Below are 26,688 nucleotides of genomic sequence, written 5' to 3'. Positions count from 1 at the left end.
CATTTCCTTCGCAGATGAAGGACGGAAGAGATTTCTGCGTATCAACGACAAGAGATATTCTGAAGAGAAAGGTTTATGAACTGTAACATTTCCTTGAATTGTGATAAATGCAATTGTAATAATTATATAATCATAATTTTCTGTAAATTAATAATTATGATGATGCATCCTATTTATTTTACTTAACGTTTTCTGGGAAGCGTGCGCCGCATCTTCGCGTTTATGACTCAAGGATCGACCTAGGGGTTGACGCGACGCCCGTCTGGAAGAGCGACTCTGCTCTGACTAAGTACCTCTTCGGAACACACAGCGTGTACCCGTCGACGCGCCGATGTTGGTGTCGTCTCGTTTGCGGCCACGGAGACTCTCGCAATCATTGCGTCGAAAATTGCCCCGCAAACGTCTCGCGGAGCGTCCCTGTAATCTCGCCGGGATACGGTCGTGTATTCACGTCTGTCGCGCCATGGGGGATCGTAAAGTACGAGTACACGCATACACACGCGCTCGTAGAGCCGGGCGGAGATTTAGGAAAATACGCGAACTACCATGTAAGAGAGGATCTTGCCGAATCCCGCCTGTCGCGATTTACTCGTTAATAGTTAGTTTGCCGTACGGGTTGTTGTCCCGCTGTTAAATGATAATGACAGAGAACTCGGATAAATTTAGTGTCTTTAGCGGAGGTTTCGAGGAAAGACATCGCGGTTCTGTGATCCTTGACGTTAAATATCTTCGTGGTGAGACGTCGAGTTTTAATGTCTCGCTTAAGTAAGTAAGTAAAGCTTTAAATTAAATGGCGAGTAAAATGTCAGTGGCGTTCTTCGTCAGTATACAACTCCGCTTTTAATATGCCAGTATTTTAAATTTAAATTTAACAATCAATATTTTTTTAGACAGTGAGGAGTCAGTTTATTTATGATAAATCCCTAAAATTTATTACAATAAGTACGTATAAGATCTGCGTAACTTGTATAGAAAATTTTAAAAATACATACGAGCGATATTACTTTCTTTAACTCCTCTCCGTAATTTTTGCAAATAAGCAGATACATTAAGTTTTTCGTCTTCACTTTAATCTCCTTGTAAAAACAGCTTAATATATAATAATGTAATAATCAGTTTATATTATTGAGTTTTATGGAGACCCTACAGATGTAGTTTCTCAACTATGTATAATCATACATTGCTTTGAATGCTAGAGAACTATACGGAGGATTGCCCCAAAGCGTTATATGGAGTCCTTCATAACACCTCCGTCGAGTTTACCGGCCCGGGTGGTTCATTATGCTCCTATGCCCGACGAAAATCAGATTGGCAAGCGTCAACGGATGTCGGAGAAATCCCTTCGTCCTTTGTCTAATATTTGCCAAACAATGCGCGGGACATTCGTGGTCGGCGAGTCTGGCGTCGATCCAACACCGCGCACGTAACAAACCTTCCTTGGAATGTATATAGCTCGAACGTCGTCCTCATTATCGTTTCAAACCGTCACCGACGAATACGTGGTCGGATATCCGGAAATTCGCTGCCCGCGTGATCCATGCGGTGAGAAAGAGAGATCGGCGGAAATTTCTTCGGATTCGTCGAGATTCACCACCGATATTCCGTCGAATCACGAACTTTCCGAGGGTTTTCGGGATTCTACAATCTGCCCGGAATTGATGCCTCCCGACTATTGAGGTCGTTGCATACGAAATGCCGGAGCCCGAAAGTTTCAGTTTTATGGAACGCTGAGAACGCTCGCTTATAAAGTAGATGTCTTCCGATAATCAAATATCACGTGTCACGTCAAAGCGACGCGATTCTTTTACGAAAGTGCGCTGCAGCTTCCGTGAGATGTTTTTCAAGTAGGGGAGACCGGGGCTAAGCCGACAACAGGGCAAACTTGACACTAGGCTTTTTGCCAATTTAAATCTATCGTAGAAACTTGCCTTTCCTACTGTAAATGCGTCTTTATGTGCCAGTATTATCAACGGAATTTGGTAACATTCTGAGTTATAGTGTAATTTTTAACGCGACATAAGCGTTTTTGATAGTGAAAAGTAATTTTTCTGATCTCTCGAAAATGTCTACTCTTTCATCGAGCTTTACTCTTGCGAATCCACCGGTAAGTGATTTTGATGGGAAATTTGATGCTCTATATGAATCCGATAATCGTTTTTGCATATTTTCAAAATTTTCATGTTTTTGAAGTGACAAAAGTGAAAAACGACGTCCGGGGCAAAGTCAACACCACGCCGTTTCGTCGGCTTCCAGTAACAAACGATGCTTGTCATGCAGCCGTATGGCTCATGACAAATGTATGCGCACGTCCGATCGCGAGTTTACCTGCATTAATTGTTTTTCAGACATGAGTTTAGATGAAGATAATTGAAAGTTCAACAATTTTTGTTTTCATTATTTTAAATGATTGTTCTAGCTACTTTATTCCGAATTTTTGTACTTTTTAAATACACAATAAACAATGTATTTTCATTTTCAGACAGTAAAAAATAAGTTCCAGATCAAATTGTGTCGATCAGACAAAGTGTTGAGTTTGCCCCGGCGGGGTGTCGAGTTTGCCCCGGCATTTTTCAATTCGAAAATTTGTCTTCGCGTCACTTTTCCTTTCCTGGCGCCAAAACAAAGCGACGTACAGCAAAACTTCCTGAATCAATTTTGTACCTGAAGAAACACTCTTTAAATATGTACCATTGAATTTGCCTAAAAATTTTAATTAAATATTAAAAATTGCCTTTGAAAAAATAGTGTCGGCTTAGCCCCGGTCTCCCCTACAGTAAATACGCGAGAGAATGCGTAAATATAGAAAGTTCGTACAAAAATGTCACTTTACGATTTTAAAATGTGATATATTATAGGAGATAAATTCGTATAAATTCCATTCTTACGAAGAATTGTCCATTAACAGGAGAAAAATGAATATAAATAAATAAATTTAACATCCGATATAAGTTAAGACACATTTTCAAGTTTTGACTTTATTCCAGTTTAAAACTCCTCGATTTAATTCATTTCGAAAAATATCTTTTATCGAAATAGCGTAGAAAAATATTTATAACTAAAATTGCACAAAGTGTACTGTTTATTGACGCCGATCGAAAATGTGTAAGGTGAGTCATTTATAGAAACAGAACGGTCAATCTCGGACACTCCCTACACGGAACGGTCTTGTCGATTGAATCATAATAGGAGACTTGCAATCCGGTCTCGCCTGGTCGAGCGCGGAGCAAACATCAAACGAACGCAATGGATGGATATTGGAACCGCGCAGGTTAACGATCAGCGTTACATCACGCATTGACTCGAGCATTGACTCGAACATTGGCTCGATCTCGAGTTTAAGGTCAAAGACTTTATTTGCTCCTCTCTCGGCCGGTCGGTGCATAATGAATGCTATAGAGCATGGCCGAGAACGGCACACTGCGTTTAACAGCATAAATCACGAAAGCGTTACCTGAAACGAGATTCGCCACAATCTCGGTTCGATCCCTCGCGCTACAATTCCGAGTTTTCGCACCCTTTCCCCCCATACGAAACGTGCGATAGACGATCCTCCACTACGCCGAACAGAATCCAATTATCTCGCTTTTTGCCCGTCGAATCACGGTCGTAAGCCGCCGCAGGACGAGGCGAATGGTGCCAATTTTCGTGCCGCAAAAACATCTCGCTCGTACGTCGCGGAATCACGGCAGCTAGGAACGGATAAATCTCCAACTTTTGTCAGACGCTAATTTGAGCTGTTAATTGAATGGCAAATCAAATTAGAAAGCTGCGTTTTTCGATGTATTCGTTATCAAACCTGGACTCATTACAGCATTTGCAGCAACGTCCAATAAATCTATTGTCCCGTCATATTTCAAAGATCGCACTGAACGTAATCATTTCTTTCTGAGAAAGCCAAGAAATATTATTTCAAAATATACTTTCTCATGATTATTTGTTAGCGCGTATATTACAAAAAAATTGAAATTACACGTATTTTCTAGACTTTTATAAGCCAAGATTTTATCCTAGCTCTAATAAGCTTTACGCGTTTCTATCGTCAGCGTGCTTTAAATTTTTACTATGTCGCCTGCGACGTTTCGTTTATCGGCTTCCTCCCATTCGTTACTCTCGTGAAACATCCCGAAATCTCTCTTCTATGGCCGAGATTGAAGGCACCGTATCTCGAATAGCTGCTTTCCGGATTATCTCGCGCGCATACTAATCCTCGAATGGCGCGATGTATGGAGCCATTATTCTAGCCCGGGTGTAAGGTTGTGCCTCGAGTAAATATATCTTAAAACAAAGGGAGTTTCGCAAACACGCGACGTATACACGAAGCGCAAGTCTCGCACGCAGATTTCAGTGTGCATTCGCGGAAATCTGTACCAACGACCGTAAACACAGGTCGCCGGTAAAGTTCCGATGAAACTTTAATCAGGTCAAACGAATTTGCACGCAAAATATTCCGCCATCAGGAATATAAAGTACCTTCTATTTCTTTATATATAACTGTATGGATACACTTTTATCCCAGATTACTTCTTCCGTTTAATAATTCACTAAAATTTCTCGAGGCGAAACGTCGCTCACAATCAGACTTGATGATTCATGAAAGTACTCTTTGACAGAAATTCAAAAAAGGGATTAAAATGCGTAATAATACAATAAGAATTTAGTAGACTTTTTACTGTAATAGTACAGTAAAATATCTAATAAATTATAAAATATAAAATTCACAATTATTTATTTAATTCATAAACTTTAGAAATTAATTATAATCAATAGACACTATATAATCGAACGCTCAGTAGTTTACTAATTTAAACTCACTCATGGGTTTCTGCACAAGAGTAATCCAGAATTAATAGCCGCGTATTTCTCTCCGAAAATTAAAACTCCAAGAGACATTAATTTCTCTCGTTCTACGCGTTTCTGCTCGTATAGCTTAAAATCGCACGAGAGTAAAATGTTTACCGAAATATTTACGAACACTCGAAATATTTGTAACTCCGCCTGCATACCTCCTGTAGCGACTATTCATAGCTATGCAACTAGGTACATTTTTTCCGAGTGCCCGCACTTTGTGTACTTACGCCGCGTATATATATATACGCGTATAAAGGTAAAATACTTTCGCGTTGTAACGACATAAAATTCAAAAATTTTGCAACGCCGCGCTGGCGAGGCAGAATTCGCGGGACGCGCGCTAATTCGGACATTTATTTATTCTCACCGCGTGCCTCCGGGGAGGGAAAGGAGGATAAATTAGTTTTTCACAACGACAACGCGCGCGTAGTTCGTAAAAAGACGTCGGTTAGACAAAACAAAAATGCAGAACTGGCCTGCAAAATTTTATCTGCCTTTTGTAATCTAATGACTAATAATCTTCCATTTATCACGCCTTAATATACGTCACTCGCCTTTGGTACTTTCGCTCAGCGCCCATGTATAAAAGCGATCCTCGCTTTCCTCATTGCCCATTGATGTTTTCATTTCATTACCGCAACGGTAACGAACGTGCGCGATACTTGTACAGTTTTATCTGTAATCCGACCCTCTCAACGCTACAAAAAGATCGAGAAACGAAGCGAACCTGCCGCCCGCCGCCCGTCGCGTCGTCGTATCTTTCGCGTTTGCATAACATTAACGTTTAAGAGACTTCCTTTCGGGATGGAAATACGACCCGTCTGTCTCTCGCTAGAAAGAAAACTCCGCTTCTCATATTGCGCGTTGATGTCGTTACATTAACTCCGTAGCGTTTTCTACAGCGCGATGGCGCGGTAATTCCTGCGACGCTTTGAGAACCACTCTGACGAGTGTCAGGTAAAATAAATTCGCATGAATAACGAGTATTTTATATTTTCCGCTACTAAACTGACACAAGCCGATAAATTTCATGGAAATATTACGTTACACATTTCACTTACTCTTAATTCACTTATTCCAAGTTTCTTTTCACGAAATCATATATGACATTTCATAATTAAAACAAAAATGGAGTTTTTTTTTAAATTTGGAGTTGACTTCCGTTCCGCAAGAATGTCGTGGCGTTACTGACTTTTCAATTACAAAATGTTTGAAATCCTGTCTCGTTTTCCACTTTCCATCAGTCGCCGGGAGAACGTATCCTTTCGATCGTGGATCTGTCGACATAAGTATGTAAAACATTGCTAGCTAGACTTGCGCGAGTTTTCACACATCATTGCTTTTATCTCGATTGCGTGGTTTATACCGAGATGTCGTAAACGCAGTTGTTTTCATTAAGTTAAAAAAGTTTTTAACGTAAGATAGCTCTTGGCTTATACTCGAAATTACACAAGATGCCTCACAATCTATCCGTCTATTCATCTTACTGAAAGCCTTTCTATTAATTCGAGACAGCAAAGGGGGTAACAAATGATTCGTGAATCGACGAGTTATGAATTAAAGATTATTGAGAGTATGACTCGTCAAATAATGATCGGCTATGAATAACAGCTTTTAAGTCATCGTTGATTAAAGAAGCATTATTACTCGCTAATCGATTCTCGAGCGAAAATTTCGTTACGCAAGATAACGTCACCCTGTCGCAATGTATAAGCAACATTTCTCCTGTGACCATGAACGCTTTCGAACGGAAATTAGTGGAGTGGAAACTGTGCGCTAGTGGAAACTGGTTTCGATGCGCGATTCGCGGCACGCGCGTCTTGTACACGTAATCGAATTAAGTAACCCGAATGCAGTTATATGTTATTGCATTTCGTGTCTGCTTTGTCGTTGCTTCGGATATATCCCTAATGCGCCTTTAGTCGACGTGTCTAACTAGCAATAATAATCGCATCAGTCAAACATTAAATTGCGTATGTCAAAGAAAAAAGAAAATAACTGTGACTGTTAGATTTTGAAGCTCTTTACCACTGTAAAAGCTTTATAAATCATAAAATGAGTTCTTTGAACTTGTTCCGGATGACCAAAGTTCCAATATTGCACGTGACAATAAAAAAATATCAATATTTATTTAATAAAAATACTTTAATTGCACATGATAAATTCATATTGCAATAAAAATATATATGTATAATTGCAAATTTATATAATTGTACAAAGTACATTTTTATTATAGATTATAAGAACTTAAACCTGTTTGAGTCAACATTCAGGATCTGCGAAATATTACAATAAAAGGAATTTAAGGAAATCAAGTTTTTTTAAGCAAACCATTAATAAGAGACAATTATTCTCATAATTTTTTAATACACAACAGATAAAATATCTTGGGTAATTTAAGCTTAGTTACCAAGATGTTCCTTTCGAGTTCATGAAAAAGCTCGATATCACGTTTCTTTCATACGCGTACACTTTCAGAATAAACTAGAAAAATAGATACGGATAAATTCGATCGAGCTGAAAACCTATAATGTAAAACAATGTAACAAGTAAAAAAAAAGGACTTTTTGATGGGTTTTTCCGCCTCTCGAGTGCGGAGTTATGACGTAGGCAAAAGATTTTTTCGCGGGACCCGACGGCGAGCTCAAAAATAAATACACCACGATTCCGTCGTCGCGATGAATATTTCATGACCGCCCTCCGCATGACGAGCGGTACATTTAACGCGTATGACCTATTTGACAGAGATGCGCCGTACATCGCGACCGTTCGTTGACGACTCATTAACGAGCTTAACGACCGCCGGCATGTTCCGAAGAATTTTAGCGCGGAAAACGGGGCGAAGCCTCCGTCGCGCATTATCGCATCGAGAAATTTCGCAATCGCCCATTATTTCATTTAAATTTCGGCCGCTTGAAAAAAATGCGGCAATAAATTAATTAAATTCGACCAAAATGAATAATACAGTATAAAGATCCCGGCGAATTTAATTAACCCCGGAGAAATTAATTAAATTCGCCGTTTAATTATAAAGCTATTTATAATGTTAACCTGGCATTTATGATTGTACTCCAGTCTGTATGGAACAATACTCGTTGCTGGAAACTGAAATAATTTTTCCTCAATAGAAGTATCGAAACGGGAAATCTGGTTAGAGAGCCATCAGAAGACTGACCTATAGGTTCATGCGGTATTTTCAATCCGCACAGTTCTACGCCAGACGAGACCAAACTCTCAAGTTTTTTTTTTATATACCATTTACTTTTTTCCAACTTTTTCCATTTAGTAGTACGGAGTGTTCCTAAAGAGTACGCGGTCAAGTTTTACGCGAACCAAATATTACTCATTACTGATAAAAAGATATCATACAGACATAAATAAATGTTTGTTGTGCACGTGCCACGAATTTTCGAAGGATCATGGATCTCTACGCTCCAAAGAAAATTAGAAGAGATTGCGAGAGAGAAAGAGAGGGAGGACGGAGAAGAACAATGCGGTGCACCTGCCGTCGGAATAACCCTGGGAAACCATCCGTCCTTCGAGTATCGTGTAACACGCTCGCATCAAGGCAGTCTCCATCTTATTTAGGCTTAGCGTTGCACAAGCCTTGAAGTTCGTAACCCTCTTTTCAAATCACCCTGTATACCCGAGCCGACCTCGCGACTGGCGTACGGGAGGTCATTTACCTCGTAAATTACGAGATACCGAGATTGCGCCCCGCGTGATTTACGTCATGTGCGTAAGGCAGGCACAGCGAGTTTAACTATCGGAAACAGAACTACCGTGAATGATCGCCGGCGAATACGCGACGCGCAGAATTCGGCGTTACAAAGCCGGGCCGAGCCGGGCCGGGCCGGGCGGTTTGCGCCGGGGCTGCGCGTCCACGATCTCTTTGCCACAAATTCGCGTTTCGCAAATCGTTTTAACGGTGGCTCGATCGATCTCTAATCGAGAGATTATCCGCGCGGAAACCGCGCTCGCCGCCGACCGACCGACCGACCGATGACTGTATCATTTTCATTGAAGCAAAGCTCGTTAAAATGATCGGATCATTTGGTGAACAAAATTTCGGTAGCGAGAAATAATTTTTCTTTCTTTGAATTTCGTTGCTAGCTACATTGATGTTACGCTATTCTATAGCGTTCGTTACGTTGCTCAATGCCTCACTCACATCTTCATTTACTCGGATGTATCTCGCGCGGATAATGGCTAACCGATGCACCATTATCTGCCTGCGCGGATAATGGACGTCTCATTGTGCCTCGGAATAATCGGAAGCTACGGTATCTCATCTCTCTGCCGCCATGCTCCTTTCATAGGTAAGATTCTAGACAGGCAGATATCGTTAACGCAGAACCGGAATACCGCGCTAAGACGCCGTCCCGGCGGAGTGACGTAACGACGCGGCTGACGTTCGATCCGTCCGGGCGCAGACGTCGTCGTCACCGCAACAAGTTGCTCGACAAACTCGGTCTGGAACCCGAGGGGTTCCCTCGAGAGGCTGGCTGGAGTCCCACCCCCGCGAGCACCAGGAGTACCATGCACGTCGTGTGTATCGAATGCGAATACACGGCCACGGGGCGCCATGCCGATGCCGTGTCGCTCGGTTCACGCGGAGGCGACGGTGGTGGTGCACCACGTCGGTAGCGACCCGACGATCGGGGTCTTGATTTATGGCTGGGTAGCGCGTGTTCAAACGTCGGAAACAAGGACACTGTGGATTTTCGCGTATATGCGTTAACGATTCGAAATAGCCGGCTACCGGTGGACGGCTATCCACGGCCCGGCGCTATTTTACCTCGTCGCTATCGGGTGATCTCCGTATATCACCCCGGAACGATCGCAACAATTATTCGACCGACGCCGACGCGACGGTAGGAAACGCTCCCAGCACTAGTCGTTATCAGGTAACGTTCAGGTAAGATTGATCAAGCTAATTATGGGATAAACGCAAATAATCTCTTGCGATAATAAACCTAACGGATGTTGCGGATAAGCGAGGACGATTGAATCCGCTGTCTTGAATGTATTGAGTTTTTCAAGATAAATGAAATTCTCCTCCATATTCCTGTAGCAATATAACACAGCACAGTTACTCTCTAGCGATAGAATAACATACATATATTGCGCTCGTCACAATCCAATTTTCAGAGAGCAAATTATTCAAGCACCTGCGAGAGCAAATTGCTACGAGACACGGATAGGTTTCGTTTTAATGTTTTGTTTGACGCATTGTTCGCGCGATTAAATGGGTCAATTAGTTACGTATGCTTGCAGGTTTCACGTATCTAGCTGGACGTATACACTCATTATTATCGTTGTGCCCGTAATAACATTTCGGTGTTATTGACCTACCAATTATCCCAGTCCTGCTTCACGACGGATATTATCATGTTACGAAGATGAAATATGTACCATCATAAATTTTATCAGATAACGAGGCTTTTTAAACAGTATGTTCAGGATAGCACATATATAGTGCACGATAAAAATAGTAATTTATCTACGGTTTGTATAAAACCGCAATGAAGTAAAACGCTATTGCATCGGAACAATAAAAAAATAATCCCCAAGCCACCGTAATAAGCTCTTCCTGACACATACGAATACAGTTAATTATTCTTATCGTGGAGTACGAATAAAAGAAATGCGGAAATATAATAGTAGGTAATCTTTATATATTGCATGCTTTATAAACGATATTAAAGACGCTCGAAAGTGACTTTTCATTTTTTAAGAAACGTGAAAAGCGTTATAGAACTTCTTTTTCAATTGCACGCGTTTAGTTTCCCGAAGAGTGAAAATCGTTGATACAAAACCAGCATTTTGTATGCGGCTCGATACGACCGAGAGAGCGACATCGGAAGAGAGAAAACCGGCGAGTCGTGCAGCGAAAAGATAACAAAAAAAGGAAAAAAAATCTCGCCGCTCGTTTCACAAAACGGATATACTCCGATAAAGAGCGGTAAATGTGATTACAGGTTATCCGTAATCAGGTGGAATATACTTTGTAATTGCGCTTCCTTTGCGGAATAATCGCACGATGAAGATACAAACGCAGATACATTTCCGATAAGCCTGCGGAAAACGACTCGGCGCCCTCGGCGGTTTTCCGTTTGGATTATTTCACTCTTCTTGTCAGGCTGACCGCTATTGTTTTTGCTCGCCAGCCCGTATTACGTTTATGATATTGACTTACCGTGCCGCAGTGCAGTCCAGCGTTGTGTGTGTGTGCGTGTGTGTTATGTGCCGCGTATTTATTTTGCGTACCGCTCGAGCTTCATCGCGTCTTTCATACGACGTACAATATTGTAACGGCAGAAGAGACTCAACTTTGCGGCGCGGCGAGAATAATTTACGATACTCCTTCGGCACCACGAAAGATGTGCCAACGAGCTTTTGTTTCGTAAGATGAAAGTGTACACGTATTTTCAATTAAATCCTCGATTCTCCTCCCCCCCCCCCCGGCTTATAGATTACTATCTTTTTATTTCACAGCAGCGTCCATCGAGATAAATTAGTAAGATAAATTAATATAGTTAATAAGCTGCAGTTCCACGACAGTGCACATCTGATTTTCCGCGATCCGATCTGTTTAATTTTTAACTTGCATTTTCGCTGACACTGATCTGTGAAATCTAACAGTATACTTTATATTCTTTTACTTCTACAAACGCGATGAAGGTAAATTTTATTTACCTTTTTAAATTTAATAGTAAGATTAGTTTTGACGTCTGAAAGATCTTTAAAGCTACATGTTTCTACAATAATAAATAAAGTAACGGTGAAGTACCTATATAAAAATTATCGATAACAAATTGTATTGTTCTGAAATTAAACAATAATAATTATTAATTAGATTATTTACAACAGAAATTAACGGATAACAAGCGTGTAAACATTTTGCCCATATAGTATAATCGATTAGCATCGGAACTGCACAACGCCAACAGTTGAAATATGCTCGACAAATGTTTGTACAAATGTCTAAAATGCTCGAAATATCTGCATGAAATTACTCACGAAATGCTAATGTAATATCGTGAAATAGCTTCATTCAAAAATCCCTCGCCGGGAATTACAGAATTAGCTAGAGAGTTTCTCTTTACAGTAATTAACTTGTTCACACAGGATGTTTCAGAATCCCGTCTCGTATATTTTTAATTTTTACTTATAGATTCTTCGATAAATTTGCATTTCTTGCTGTCCGTTTTCCCCCGAACAATATTTCCGAGAAAATCATCGTACTTGGCCAAAACTGTATAATATTTAACGCTAACTATCCTTATGATTAAACGTTGAATCCAAACTTCAGAAAAGTAAAGTCAATTTAGATGAATAATGAAGTTTCGTTATATTTAATTTAACGTTTTCAGAAGTTTCATTCGCATCTTCAAACAATCGTTTATGTTTTAGAACTCTATTACGGATTGCTTCGACATTTCAATTAAGGCACAATCAATTCTTAACAAAGAAATAAAGTTATTAAAACTCAAATAATTTCAACTTATTAATGATTCTTTCCGTTTGTAGCCGCACAATTTTCCCTATAATTCTCCCATAAAAATTCATAAAAACAACTCGCAAATACGTTACGTCGAAAATAAAGTCTCAGAATTCTAGCCGTGAATAAAAGTATATATTGTTATTTCGTGTAAAATTAAAAATCGATGGATATCAGCTGAATAGTCCGCGAAACGTTGATAAAAAAAATTCACGAAAAAAGCTGATAAGAGAAAATTAATGTTTTATATTGTATTGTTATAATGATAGTATTTTGTCCATAACGTGTAAATGTTTATTTATTATTTTAATGTTGCGTTCAATGCTGAAACCCCTTCATACATAAGGCCGCACTTATCAATGACTGACAAGCCATATTCAGCGCGCGCGTGTGTTTTACCTATGATACGATATATTTAGAATTTAAAATTCTAAGATACGCGCGCGTTAGAATTTAAAATGCTGAGATACAAACGTTAGAATTTCAAATCGCAGCGTCGACGATGTACTTTCCGGTGTTGAATACGTAATAAAAATTGCGTCAAATATATAAGATGTATAAACGAGGATAGCAATTTGGAATGTTTATCTACGAATGCATTAAGTACAAAATATGCATTTGCAAAAATACATCCTTGAAATTGTCGGTCGTCAATCGCGAATATGCGTTTGTCGGCCGACGACGCCGTCGAGGCCGTCGGTCCAGGAAGTCGCGACTCGCCGCGCGAGTCGTCCACTCCGGAAGGACGCGACGCCATCTGACGCTTTCTCCGGATCGCGCGTTCTCTTCCCCGCCGCGCGAAAAAAAAGCCTATTTACGTAACGCGGAAGGTCGTGCGTCGTGCGTCGTGCGTCGCGTCGAGACGCCGGGATGCGGCGGGTTTTTGTCATCGGACATAAATAAAACGGCGCGCGCGATCTTTTCGCGTGACACGTCCAACGTCCCGCGAGACGCGCCGCGCCGCGCCGCGCCATTCAGCGAACGGATCCTATATTTCCACGCATGGCACGGTCATCGACGCATCAGGTGTCAGTCACCCCGGAGTCGCGGAGTCGCGAGAACGCGAAAGTCTCGTATGCGCGCGGCTGCCGGCTGGTTTGACGCACGCACGTACGCACGCACGCACCGTCTCTGTGAGGACGAAAATTGCGACGTAATACAACTGATCGCGCCACGGAATCGCGACTCGCGAGCGGAGCGTCGTGCGATCGTACATGCCGTTTCGCGAGCGTCATGTACATATAAATAGGACGATTCCCCGCGAACGTCGCGAGAAACTTACCGGGGAAAGTAAACGTCACAAAAACTTTCCGTAACGGCGAGAATCTCGGAGTAGTCGGAGTCGGCGAATCGCGCCAGCTGCAGCGGACGAAGATCGGCGGCGAATCTCGCGGTCACGCTCGCGAGAGAAGAAGGGCGAAACGAAGATCGCTACTTACCCGGCGTACCGTTGACCGTGGCAATTCCAGCCGTGACCCGTCGTGACCGCCGCGGCCGTGTCAGCCTCGTCGTCGTGGTAGTCGTGGTAGTCGTGGTCCTCGTCCCGCGTGTCGCGCGCGCCTTTCACCAGTTTCGCAATCGACGCAGAAGATGCGGCGTCCTCGCGGATCCCTCGTTCGTCGTCGCGGCGCCGGCTTTGCTTTTTATTTTCTAGGGATCACACGCGACGCGCGTCGACCGTCGTGAGACGGTCGACGGACCCCGTCGAGAAACGCACGAGCTTACGCGGACACGCACGAGCGCGAGGACTGCGAGGGCGGAAGGAACCACTCCGTACTCCGAACTCCGTACGCTCCCATCGGTCAGCTGCTACTGGCCGCGCCGCCAGACGGCTGAGACGGCTGAGACGGCCCGACCGACGACGACGACCGACCGATAGCGAGGCGGGAAAAGGGCGGGCGGCCGCGAGTCGCGCGCCGCTTCGCAGCGCCGCGCGAAAGCTCCTGATGTACACTACCGCCAGTACATCCATTTTCGAAATTAGTTTACTACGTAGCCACTTCATTTTCCGACACTGCCGATAAAACATCATTTTGATGTGTATATAGTTATATCTTACATGTATCGATAAATATTAACTTATTTTATATATTTACATTATATGTTAAATATCTAACAGCCCTCTCTCCCTCTCTTACACTTTTTCTCTTTCACTTTCACACTTCGTTTCAAATAAAAGATATGTATCTCTTATCAATTTAAAAATCCGAATACGAGACAATAGGCCTTTATGGAAAATTTTGTAAGCAAAACCAATAATAATATTTGGGGAGCAAGCAACAAAGAATGTTTTATAATTTTTAAATATCTTTTGACGACGACATGACAGTTTATCGTCTTTTATGGTATGCGCGATCACCGCGCTGCCGCGCTGCAAGAACGATCGCGACGAAATTCATACAAACGATACAATTTAATGTTAATTTTCTATAAAATAGAGATTAGGAGGAATAAAAAAGCACATACTAAATAAATTTAAAACATTTGTAAACGTAACGAATTACGTGAACGAGCGAATTAACTGTCTGTTTTTGAACGAAAAACGGAATTGTTATTCGTGGATGCACGCATTTCAGTTGTTTGCACTCTCGATATTCATACGCATTTCGAAGCAAGCTCGCTCCCTCGTTCGCGATCGTTTGCGATCGCAACAAGCAAAATGCGAAACGTCAAACGCGCGGGCGTTCTCTTCAATCACTTAATTCTTAATTAATTATTAATTCCCGTACTTAACGAGAGGTTCAAGCTATTCATTGAAGCGTTTTCCCGCGCGATTCACTCATTCGAAAAAATCGAAACGGAGACAGGAGACAGAAGACGTGAATTCCGAGGTTATCGTTTCACTGCGACACGCGGAACAACAATTCCATTAAGATTCGGACGTATCGCGCTTCAAACCATTTATTTCTTACATATGAACATATAATTCACTCACCATTCAATCACGGCGCACTGCAGGAGACCCACCCGCCAAATCACAGCCGGCAGGGTGATATGTACGGCGTCGTCGGCGTCCAGCACGGCATTCGACGTTCATTTCGTCCATCGACGGCATCTCACTCGTTTCAGTCGACACGAAGAACGAACGGAATATTCGACGTACGTTCAGCTTGCAATACCCCGTAACCGAATTTCTTTTCGTTCACGAGAAAGGAATTACACGACCGACAACGTCTCGCGATCCGACCATCCGACGTTGAACGTGTCACGTATTACTTGCGCGCGCCGTCAGCGCCGTGCCGCCGGACAGTCGGGCGAGAGGTCGAACGCGATTGGCTCGTGAGTCGAGCCTCCGGATCTGGCCAATCACGTTCCGCTGCTCTGCGCCGCCGGCGCGGCGGCTCGATGCGGCGGCGTACTAGGCACCGCGCAATCCGTACTAGCGGCGCGACCGTTGAACTTGAAAATTGCGTACCTCGAAGATCGGCGCGTTTTCGACGCTGTTTCTGACGATGAGCGGACTTGCCACTTGTTTCCGTCAACGCTCGGAGTAGTGTTACCTGCGTAAGTCACGATCAATTATCATTCTCCGGAGGAATTTCGCACAGGTAGAAAGTGTTTGTGCTCCGCGCGCGCCCGTCATCGTGCTTCGTGCTGTTTTCGGAACGCGCTCGTTTCGGTGATTGGCATTCCTGCTTCCTCTTTTCGCGGGCCGCGGGAATAATCGCTACGCGAGCACGCGCCGTGTGAGTCATGAGTCGTGTATGCATGATATTAACAATGCACTTTTACTTTCGCGAGATTTACGAGTTTAATTTCAAGCGTATCTTTGATTAACCAAGTGTGTGTCTTTATTAACCGTCCGCTCGATTTGCATAGTATCGCGTCAAGTTGCAGACATCTTTTAGAACATATTTCGTCGCCATTAACGTAACGTCGATAACGCGGTGATAAACGCGGGACGCAGATGTAGCACGGACGCGCACCAAAATGATGTTTTATATATCGGCAGTGTCGGAAAATGAACGTGGCTACGTATAGTAGTACCGATTTCAAAAATGGATGTACTGGCACTAGTGCACAGAGGCTTTCGACGGTCCCATGAAAAAGACCGGGATTCTCCCTGCCTCCGGCGCTTGGAAAGATTGCGGATTCTACGGATAAAATCAACTCTACGCTCCTCTCCTTTCTTCCTTTTTTGCCTTTCCCATGTTCTAAATTATACCTTTCATCGCGCCAACGGCTCTGATAATGGACTACTTTTACAATAGAATCTTCCCAGATTTACTTTTTTTTCGAGGTTTTTAAATTTCATATTTCTTTTATAATTTTTTCTTTTCACGAGGAAGTCGAGGAACTGATATAATATTATAATTTATGTGGAAAATTAAAATAAATCAATATTAATAAATAATCAGTCTAATATATTGAATTTCTCTATTTATGACTTAACACGTATTAACTCATTATTTCTAATACATGTATTTATAAATATACATCTTTTTAATTTTTTTTCTCGTTTAATTGTTTCAAATTTTCAAGTTATTTATTGATATTAATTTCATACGTTCTATGCACGTATTCTTTAAGCTTGCAGCTAAAATACGACGATATTTGGCAATATTTCTCTCGATTTTTCCACTAATTTACTGCGATATTCCGTCACAAATACCACTTATATCAAGAATCACCAGATTCTTGCAAAAATTAAACATTAACAAAATATTTAGCATTTTTTATTGTAAAGATTATAAAACATCACGTATAATTTAGGCTCGGCAGAATTGGTTTTTCGGTTCGAGAAAATTCTCAAATTATATTTAGAAACAGAATCGACATTGTCGAACACAATTTCAATATTAAGAGAGGAAAAAAATGTAAACAGTGTGTGTACGTATCTTATCCCAAACGTTGCCGTACATCATTTCGACTGTTAGCTCAGTCGAGGAACGTATAGTGATTGGGATCAAACATACGGAAGAAACGGCACAAGTACCACGGCGAGTGTAGCAAATATAGAAAAGCGAAAAGATGTCTGAAATGGCTATAAGAGCACAATTTGTAATTCGTACGTATCATAATATGTATTCTTCATGTATTATATCTTTGTAAATATTGCACAAATAATGTAACAAAATCCGTTTCTTAAATACATGATTATAATGAGAAATGCTTTACATAAAACATTTAAAATTAATTGAACTATTATATCCTAATAAAGGTAATAACAAATAAGTATACATTATAATATCGAAAAGCATCCTCACGCGTATATTTTTATTATAGAGTCACGTTTAACAGCTATTCGTAAATATTGGAGAAAGAGAGCAAATTATAATAAAGTATACATGTATCTTTAAACGTATTATTATATTTTTAAAAGCCTAATAATTGTATCGTGTTTATTTAGTATGTGAGCCAGATACAAATAACTTAAAAGAAAGTGAAGATTCTTTAGACCCACGATCCAATGTGGAATTTGAAAAGTTTCCAGAGATGGTAACATATATACCTAACACAGAAGTAATCGGTATTATTATCAGCACCCCAGTTAAAATTATCATAACGGTAATTGTGCGCACAGTGAATACGTATAATAAATACTTGTATTATTGGTTTTTAATTTTACCTTATTATTATGATATAGAAAACATTACTTTTAACATGCATAAATTATGAAGCTGATATTATTTTTATTATTGGTGACATTGAATCCACTGAGAGACAATGTGCAAATGAAGCGATTGAAAGTGTCACTGTTGATCGCAAAGAACTGTCTACAGAATTAGCAAATTTAATGACAAACATAGAAAAAAAACTGGAGGAGATTATGCGTTACAGGTAAACTTTTATTTTCAATTTACGTTGCATTCTTTAAATTTGTAACTCTTACAATTGATTTACTATCAGAAGTAGATGTGGAATACGCAATAAAACGTTATTCATAAATTTGTTGGGCACACACGAAGATAGAGAAAAATGTATGGCAGCCATTTCAGATATACTAGCGAATACGGTGCATTTCATACGTAAAAGCGAAAATCAACACATTTCACTATCTGATATTGCATCTTCTTCCAGAAATAATGATTTTCCAGAGCAGGTAAAATACCGTCTATGTTAGAATTGATAATTTATAACAAATTTATAAGATGATATAGGCTACGAAATCTGTTTGTATAGGGAAAAGATAAGGATGCAAATGAAAATCTTGAGAAATCCTCTTCTTTGTCTACTTCTTCGTGTTCATCACTTACAGAAGTAAGATACTCTCTACATGATAAATAATGATTTTATAATATTGTATATATGCATGTACAAAGTTAAATATATTTACAGGATATAAACGATAATGCAAACAATTGCCATGAGGATTTGTTTCCCATGATTACTATAGAAAGTGCGATGGAAATATTGTTTCGCGTTACCGTAGCACATGAAAATAGCAATCAAAGAAATTCTGAATCGGTAAAGCTAAGCGACGCCTATGGCAGAATATCGTGTGAAGATATATATTCGAATTGTAACGTGCCACCATTTAGAACTTCCGGTAAGCATGGGTACGCAGTGTTGGTAAACGATGGAAAAGGATTGAGAAAAGTGCAGGATAGAGAAAATACAGTAAGTTGAATCTCACACACACTCACACACTCACACACACACACACACACACACATATATGCATATGTAATATGCAACAAACTACAATTATCAGAATTTGTTAGAATGAGACTAAACTTTTTTAGTTTCCTTTGCTATCGCTTCAACCTGGAACATGCGTATGGGTAAACAGTGGAGAGCCTATTCCTGAAGGTATATATTATAATTTACGCTAATTCATTTACAGTGATAAATTAATTGCCTTTTCCATCCGGTTGCAGGAGCAACAGCGGTTGTACAAGTGAAGGATACAAAGCCATTAGAAGAATCCCCGAACGACGACAGCAAGTACATTGAGATAATGATTAAACCACAACACGGGCAAAATATTAAGTACAAACTTAATAATATTTCCATACGATAAAAATTCTATTTCTATTTATCGAAACAGATAATTTATTTGTCTGTATATCTATTTTGAAGACCTATAGGTTTCGACATATGTTACGAAAGAAAGGATATTATTCTAAAGAAATTTACACGTATTGGCCCAGAGGAAATAGGAGTCTTGGCAGCTTCCGGCTGCAAAGAAGTTATAGTCGTTAAACAGTTGTCTATAGGCGTTTTATCCATCGGCGATAACTTACAAGAACCTGGAGAATCTTTACAACCGGGATTTACTTACGATATTAACAGAATAACTTTAATCTCATTATTAAAACATAATGGCTACTCTTCTTTGGATTTCGGAATTGTGAATGATAAGTAAGGACTTCTAAAATTTATTACGACTTTATACAAGATATTTTATTTACAAATAATTATTAATTTTGTAGCTTTAAAATTAATTAAATAATCAATACATCGTAATTAATCTTTTTCCAGATTATCGCCTATTCGGGAGAAAATCAAGGAAGCTTTAAATAGAGTAGATATACTTGTGACGACAGGCTCTATTAATGATAAAGATTTATTGAAGTACATTTTAATGAATTACTTTGAAGCTGATGTACATTTTGGTACTTTTTATTTTTCTCATTAGTTAACAATTTATAAAAAAGAAGATATACCTTGTACAAAACTGCACCTACCTTTTTAGGTAATGTAAATATGAAACCAGGGAAATCAACGACACTAGCAAGTTGCAAGATTAAGTCTAAGATCAATTACGAGACGAAGTATTTCTTGTGTTTGTCGGGAAATCCGATGTCCGCTTTGACTGCCGCGCATCTATTCCTTTTGCCCTTTGTGAACAAGTTGCATTGCAATGCAAATACAGAACCTGCTGCAATATCAACTCAGGTAAGGTTGTTTTCACATATCTCGTGAGATAGAAAGATGTTCCTGTTACTATAACGTTGTAAAATTGTAGATAGACGCCTCGTTTCTTACATCATCTTTACATCATCGTCCTAGATTAGCATGGACATGTTTACGGTTCAATGAAGAAAGCATCGCAAAAGCTTTCAACATGGGTAATTTCTACAAGGATAGACTATGTAATATGGTAGGTTCAAACGCACTTTTAGTATTACCGGAGAGAAAGCAAAAGCTATTATCTAGTACCGAAAATATACCAGCGTTACTTATCGACTATCCCAAAAATTTCGATTGACCATTACTTGATGAGATGCGTCCAAATAATAGAGTAACTAATAACGCTTTATCACTTATGTTTGAAATCGTAAAAGTCTCAACATCTTAAATGAGTGCATGCTTCGTAAAGTATATTCGCTAGTTTAGTGGAAGAATTTTACCGTTAAATAGAAAATTTTAATTTCAAATAATTTCAGATAATTTCAGAAGTATCTTTGATCATTGTTTCCATTAATTCTGATCTTGTTGCTTTTAATATAGCTTGAATTTTACGACATGTAAGTTGTAACAATAATTTTCGTTTGCACATTAGTTCAGAATTGATGGATAATGCTTTTGAACATGTTTCTATAAATTAAAAATGTAATAACAATCGCGTTTTTATGCATCATACGTGTTCACAGAATCTGTTCGAATGATTATCAATATATTTTATTATGCAGTAATATGACGAATATATGACATAGTGTCGCTATATTTACAAATAATTGTTTTATTAAAAGTAAATAAAACAGAATTTTTATTATTTAATTAAATAATAAACGTTTTGTTTTACTTTCAATTAAATAATAAACGTTTTGTTTTATTTTAAATAATTATTATTTAATTAAAATACAATTAAACAATTTATAATTTTCAATAATTAACTGCTAAACATATGTAAATATACAATACAGTTACAATTTTAATTATAACACAACTATTGAGCATAATTTTATCTGGATTATTTTAAATGTAACAACAGTTATGTGATCGAGTTTTATTTAAATGTACATTTATTTGTTATCTAAATTCTCTTTCTTTCGTCAAATAGTAGTAAATACTACTGTTCTTTTTGTTGTATTATAATTATATATAATATATTTTATATATATTTTACATATATATTATATGTATCATATATATACTATTATATTTTATATATATATTTATATATACAATGTATGACATATTGTTTGTATACATATTGCAATTATATAATGTATTATTAATTTCATAATGTATTATATAATAAATATATTAAAGCATATCTGGAATTTTGTTTTTTTGAGCTTTTTTAAAATTTAATAATTATTGTATTATTAATTAAATATATTTGAATACTACAACAATTATTATGTTTATAGCAACGTATTCTTTTTAAGTGAATATCTAATCCAAATGGATATCTACCTCTTTTTAAACGTAGAAATTAATAAATATTAACCAGAAAAATTTTTTTAATCTTATTAATAGACGATTAAAGAAAAATACAAGCTAAATATATGCTAGCTGAATAGAGAAGTGAGCAAAAACAAAAAAAGAAATAATATTAAATACGTAATTTTGTTTAATCTCTTATAATCTTTCTACACCTTTTTCGTTTTTCTCGTGTTACTCCTTTTTTATCTCTTTTTAGGAGAAAAAAACGGAAAAAGAATAAGAGATATTACGACATCAACGAAGTTACAATACACGTATATGCCGTATAACGTTAATAATTTAAGAAAAATACAGTATGAAAATCAGGTGGAAGGAAAATAATTATTTTAAGCGTAGAAATTTCCTTTTTAATAAAATACTCTACTTTATATTTTTTCAATTATTCTCCTCATTATAAGAAATAACTCTTTTTTAAGTTAATAAATTACGAGCTCGTCCAAGCCTAATTTGTTAAATTTGTAAAAAATTAAATGTTGAATTTAGCAGACGCCTGCTCGAGATAGAACTCGTTATTTGAACCATAAACAAAAAGATCCACGGCATATTATGTGTGCAAAACAAAATCGACATTGTCTAATTACAATCTCAAAATAAAGAAAAGAGAAAAAAATGTAAACAATTCATCATCGCGAAACTTTTCCGTGAACTATTTCGACGGCTAAGTCCAACTCAACTGACAAACGTGAGAATTGCGACATAACATACGTACGAGACGGTAAAATTCTCCGTAATTTTCAGCACATATGCTACAAAACAATATTAAGAAGCTAAAATGGTCATCAACTTTGAGATTATAATGGGTATGTACTGTAAAATATACTTCATGTATATTATATTTGCGAACTAAAGTCCTTTAAATAATTGATTATAATAAAGAATATTTTACAGAAAAGTATATAATTTCCTTAATAATGGAAAATGTAATAATATATCTTGCCACAGTTTCTTCAATCATTGTCATCACTGAATCACTAAATAATTCTATACAGTACATAAATAAAATTAATTTTCACATATTTCATAATTTTATTTTGTCACGTTTAATAGTTTAACAATTTCTTTATCTATATCGAACCGTATTATAATAAAAAATGCGTTCGATACTCTAACTTAACTCAATGCTCCTGTCGTAATTGTCAAAATTCTAATTCTGTTACGATCATTTAGTATATGAACAGGACGCAACAAAGATAGATGTAGATTATAACGTTGAAAATGTGCTAGTATCTATACCTAATGCACAAATATATGACGTGACAGAGGTTGATCCTGTTAAGACTGATATAATGGTAACTACAAATATATTGAAAATTTTAGTTGTATTATTGATCATTGAATTTATTTTGCTTACATGATACAGGGAAAGCTACTTTGTGCGTGCGATGAAAATAACAGTGACGTTATTCTCATTATCGGTAACATCGGATCTGTTAAAAGACCATTTGTAACTGAAGCGGTTAGAAATGTTAGCGATAGCAAGCAACTTTCTGAAAACGTAGTACTATCGTTAACAAAGCTAGAAACGAAACTGAACGATATTTTGTCTCATAAGTAAATTATCCTTACTTATGTACATATGTTAAGGTTTTTAGAATTACAACTCTTACAATTGTGATTTGTTCTTAGAGCTGTATGTGGAATACGAAATCAGTCGCTAATCATTGATTTATCTGGCTCAGACAAAAATCAAATAGAATGCCTCACTGCAGCTGCAGATACGATGACGGAGGTCATACATTTGATATGTACGGATCAAGATGAAAACGTGCCGCTACATGACGTTGTACCTATTTCAGATAATATTTCTATAAAGCAGGTAAAATAACAGTATTTTACTGTCTATGTTAGAAGTAACAATATATAACAAATTTTAATATTGTGCATTAAATCTCTTAATGTAGAAAGAGGCTAAGAGTGCCATCAAGCGCCGTAAAAAATCCACTTCTCCGCTTTTATTATCTCCTGTAAGTCAGTTAAGATACTTTCCATATTAATGACAATGTACAAATTTTATGGTATTGTACAATACGATTAAATCTTTTTACAGAACGCAAGCACAATCAAACGCCATAAGGAATCATTTCCTATGATTTCTTTGCAAGATGCAATGCTCAAGATGCGTGAAGTAATAATGGAAAGTGTAGAGGAACCAACTTGTGAAATAGTGCAACTAAGTGATGCTTATGGCAGAATATTGTGCAAAACTGTAACAGCCGCTTATGACTTGCCACCATTTAAAACTTCCACTAAACACGGATATGCAGTACTGGCAGCTGATGGAAAAGGCTTAAGGAAGGTGCTAAACGTAGAAAATACAGTAAGTTGTATCAGACTCATATATGTGACAATTAAGCTAGAGTTACGAAATGGAACTTTTTCAGTTCCCTTCGATATCGCTTGAACCTGGGACATGCGTGTGGGTGAAAAGCGGATCGCCTATTCCCGATGGTAAATAATTGAATCATTACCGATCCATTTATAGTAAAGAATTTATTGCTGTTTCTATTCGATTGCAGGAGCAACAGCGGTTGTACAAGTGAAGGATACAAAGCCAGTAGAAAGCAGCGACGACACGTACGTTGAGATAATGATTGAACCAGCATACGAACAAAATATCAGGTACGAAGCTCAATATTTCCAATAAACGCAATTTACGCAATAGATTTTATCTCATTATTAAAGCAATTAATTTATTTGCTTGTTTATCTATTCTGAAGACCTATTGGGGACGACTTAATGAAGGGAACAGTTGTCGCAACTCAAAACGCGCGTATTGGCCCAATGGAGATAGCACTTTTGGCAGCTTCCGGTCGCAAAGATGTCCTAGTCACTAAACGTATACCCATAGGTGTGTTGTCTATTGGAAGTAACTTAGAAGAATCTGGAGAACCTTTGAAACCAGGATTTGTCTATGATGTTAACCGAATAACTCTAATTTCGCTACTAAAAGAGAAGGGGTTCTATTCTTTAGATTTCGGAATAGTGGATAATAAGTGAGAATCTTGAAAATTTACTCTGATTCCCAATATGTATACATATATGCTTATATTATAATACTCTTTATTTAATTTATTGCTATAATTAAAATACTAATTATAATCGTATATTTTCATTCCTCCATCAAATACAAATAATTCGATGAATAATAATTTATATTTTAGATTGACGCCTATACAGAGTAAAATCGAAGAAGCTTTAAAGAAAGTAGATTTACTTGTGACGACAGGCTCGACTAATGATAGAGATTTATTGAAAACCGTTTTGGAGAAATGTTTTGAAGCCGATATACATTTCGGTATGTTTCTTTCTTATTTTAATTACCAAATATATCAGAAGGAAAACATGCCTCTTGCTTAGAAACAAAACGCACTTCTTCAGGAAATATAAACATAAAACCGGGAAAATCGACAATACTTGCAACGTGCAAGATCAATGACAAGACGAAGTATGTCTTATGCTTGTCGGGAAATCCGGCATCTGCTTTCATTAGCGCGCAAATGTTACTTATCCCCTTGGTGAACGAGTTACACTACAGTTGCGCTGCGGGACAGATCATGTTATCAGCTCGCGTAAGTTTGTTTCTCGTGTATCGCGAAACGAAATTTAATGTAACACTATTACAATTTTGTAAACTTGTAGATAAAACATCAGTATACCTTGCATAGCCGTCCTAGAGCTGCGTGGACAATTTTGGAATGGAACGAAGGCAAAAAATACGCCTCGGCTTTCGCCAAAGGAAATGCCATCAGTGATAAACTAGTTAGTGCCACAGGTGCTAACGCACTTTTATTACTGCCGGCAAGAGAGTCCGCAAAGGAGTCATCTATAACATTTGCAAGAGCCATACTTGTCAAGTTACCCAAAAGAATCAACATAAGAAACTTTTGTAATGCTCATCAATTACCCAACCAGGAAGAGGAAAAAAAACCACAAGAAAAAGGTTTACTAAAGAAATATTTCCCAAAGAATTTGGAGGAGTAGCCTTACTTGTCAAGTTACCCAAAAGATTCAGAAGAGAAAAATTTTTGTAACGCTTACACGAATTATAAGAGAAGCATGTACAAGATATTTTAAGATGCATCGCATTGTTTAAACGTGATCTTATTTCTAACGAAAATGATGAGGAAGGTCATCATTCAACTTATTTGCATTTTTAATCATATAACTATTAAATATTATTTTACTTGAGCACAGCACAATCATTTGATTTTACTTCATTCTTATATCCTACCTTTTTACCTTTCTCTATTATTATTTAGTCATATAATATGTAGCTATATAAAATTCATGAATAGTGAGCACCTGCTAGAACTACGTTCCATTGTTTTCTCTCTATTATAAATCAGAGCTTCAAAAATATTTTGCGTATAAGAATATAAGAATCTTGCATATAAAACAAATCCCTAGTGAAAAAATTTCTCATATTTTCTTAGAAATGTTATAATAAGGAATTGAGATTTAATTATAAAAAATTCTGAAAAAATGTATAATATTTCTCAGATACTTTCAGAAATAATTGGATGAGGATTTTCGCAATATTTCATGCAGTATCCGCGTATGAAAGTTTCTGATAAATTGGGCAAATTTTCTCATTTTTTCAGATTTCTACAAAAATGTGTCGACGGGAAAAATCTGAAATATTTTATTATTATATTATTTTGTCTGTTTTTCTGAAAAATGTCTCAATTTGTATTAAAACATCCGAAAAATTCTGAGCATTCTGAGAAAGACTTAAAATTTTTATAGAAATTCTGATTAATAAGAAAAATTCTGAGACATTTTTCCACCAGGGATTATCCATTACCAGAGAGGTTCTCTCTTACTATTTACTATTAATTAAAGAAGCCAATCCTGGATAAATTTTTGTAATTACCAATTGAATCCAAAGATAATTGAAGAATATAGACCTTATCAATTATTGATATAACCTTATCAATTGTCGAATGAATATCTCAACCTCAACATTTACCTTGTGCACCTCAGTGGGGAAAGTGTAC

At 37.9% G+C, this 26,688-nt stretch overlaps 3 protein-coding genes and 1 long non-coding RNA gene across 8 annotated transcripts in view; 2 read left to right on the top strand and 2 right to left on the bottom strand.

The window, feature by feature from the left end:
* The window catches only part of Tpst (tyrosylprotein sulfotransferase), a 71,921-nt gene extending 57,715 nt beyond the window's left edge, over positions 1-14,206 (bottom strand). For 3 of the 5 annotated variants that reach the window (XM_071707724.1, XM_071707725.1, XM_071707727.1), the window contains exon 1: positions 13,792-14,205. The gene's annotated coding sequence lies outside the window, so the exon portion shown is untranslated. Of the gene's footprint in view, positions 1-13,791 lie in introns of all 5 variants that reach the window. The other 2 variants (XM_071707726.1, XM_071707728.1) reach the window with 1 other exon arrangement.
* Positions 14,207-17,120: 2,914 nt separating this feature from the next.
* LOC139773375 (gephyrin-like) lies at positions 17,121-20,963 on the top strand. Its single transcript, XM_071707790.1, has 12 exons — positions 17,121-17,360; positions 17,703-17,860; positions 17,940-18,133; positions 18,203-18,395; positions 18,476-18,553; positions 18,632-18,913; positions 19,039-19,105; positions 19,174-19,285; positions 19,376-19,657; positions 19,778-19,911; positions 19,992-20,194; positions 20,265-20,963. Exons 1-12 carry the CDS (start codon positions 17,324-17,326, stop codon positions 20,505-20,507), a joined length of 1,983 nt encoding a protein of 660 aa, XP_071563891.1. The 5' UTR covers positions 17,121-17,323; the 3' UTR covers positions 20,508-20,963.
* Positions 20,964-21,797: 834 nt separating this feature from the next.
* LOC139773298 (gephyrin-like) lies at positions 21,798-25,879 on the top strand. The gene is made up of 12 exons (XM_071707665.1): positions 21,798-22,491; positions 22,859-22,980; positions 23,052-23,242; positions 23,318-23,507; positions 23,593-23,655; positions 23,739-24,008; positions 24,073-24,139; positions 24,208-24,310; positions 24,409-24,684; positions 24,853-24,986; positions 25,070-25,260; positions 25,331-25,879. Exons 1-12 carry the CDS (start codon positions 22,464-22,466, stop codon positions 25,670-25,672), a joined length of 1,977 nt encoding a protein of 658 aa, XP_071563766.1. The 5' UTR covers positions 21,798-22,463; the 3' UTR covers positions 25,673-25,879.
* On the bottom strand, positions 24,970-26,680 carry LOC139773326 (uncharacterized). Its single transcript, XR_011718323.1, has 3 exons — positions 26,565-26,680; positions 25,348-25,514; positions 24,970-25,231 (listed from the first exon to the last, which is right to left on the bottom strand). It is a non-coding gene; the product is annotated as an uncharacterized lncRNA (long non-coding RNA).
* Between the last annotated feature and the right edge of the window lie 8 nt (positions 26,681-26,688).

This window comes from Temnothorax nylanderi, unplaced genomic scaffold, assembly GCF_030848795.1.
Source record: "Temnothorax nylanderi isolate EJ_2023f unplaced genomic scaffold, tnyl_v1.0 TNYL_tig0060_pilon, whole genome shotgun sequence".
Classification (NCBI taxonomy): Eukaryota; Metazoa; Arthropoda; class Insecta; order Hymenoptera; family Formicidae; genus Temnothorax; species Temnothorax nylanderi.
The sequence above is the reverse complement of the archived record's forward strand: the minus strand, read 5'-3'. Positions and strand labels throughout refer to the sequence as shown.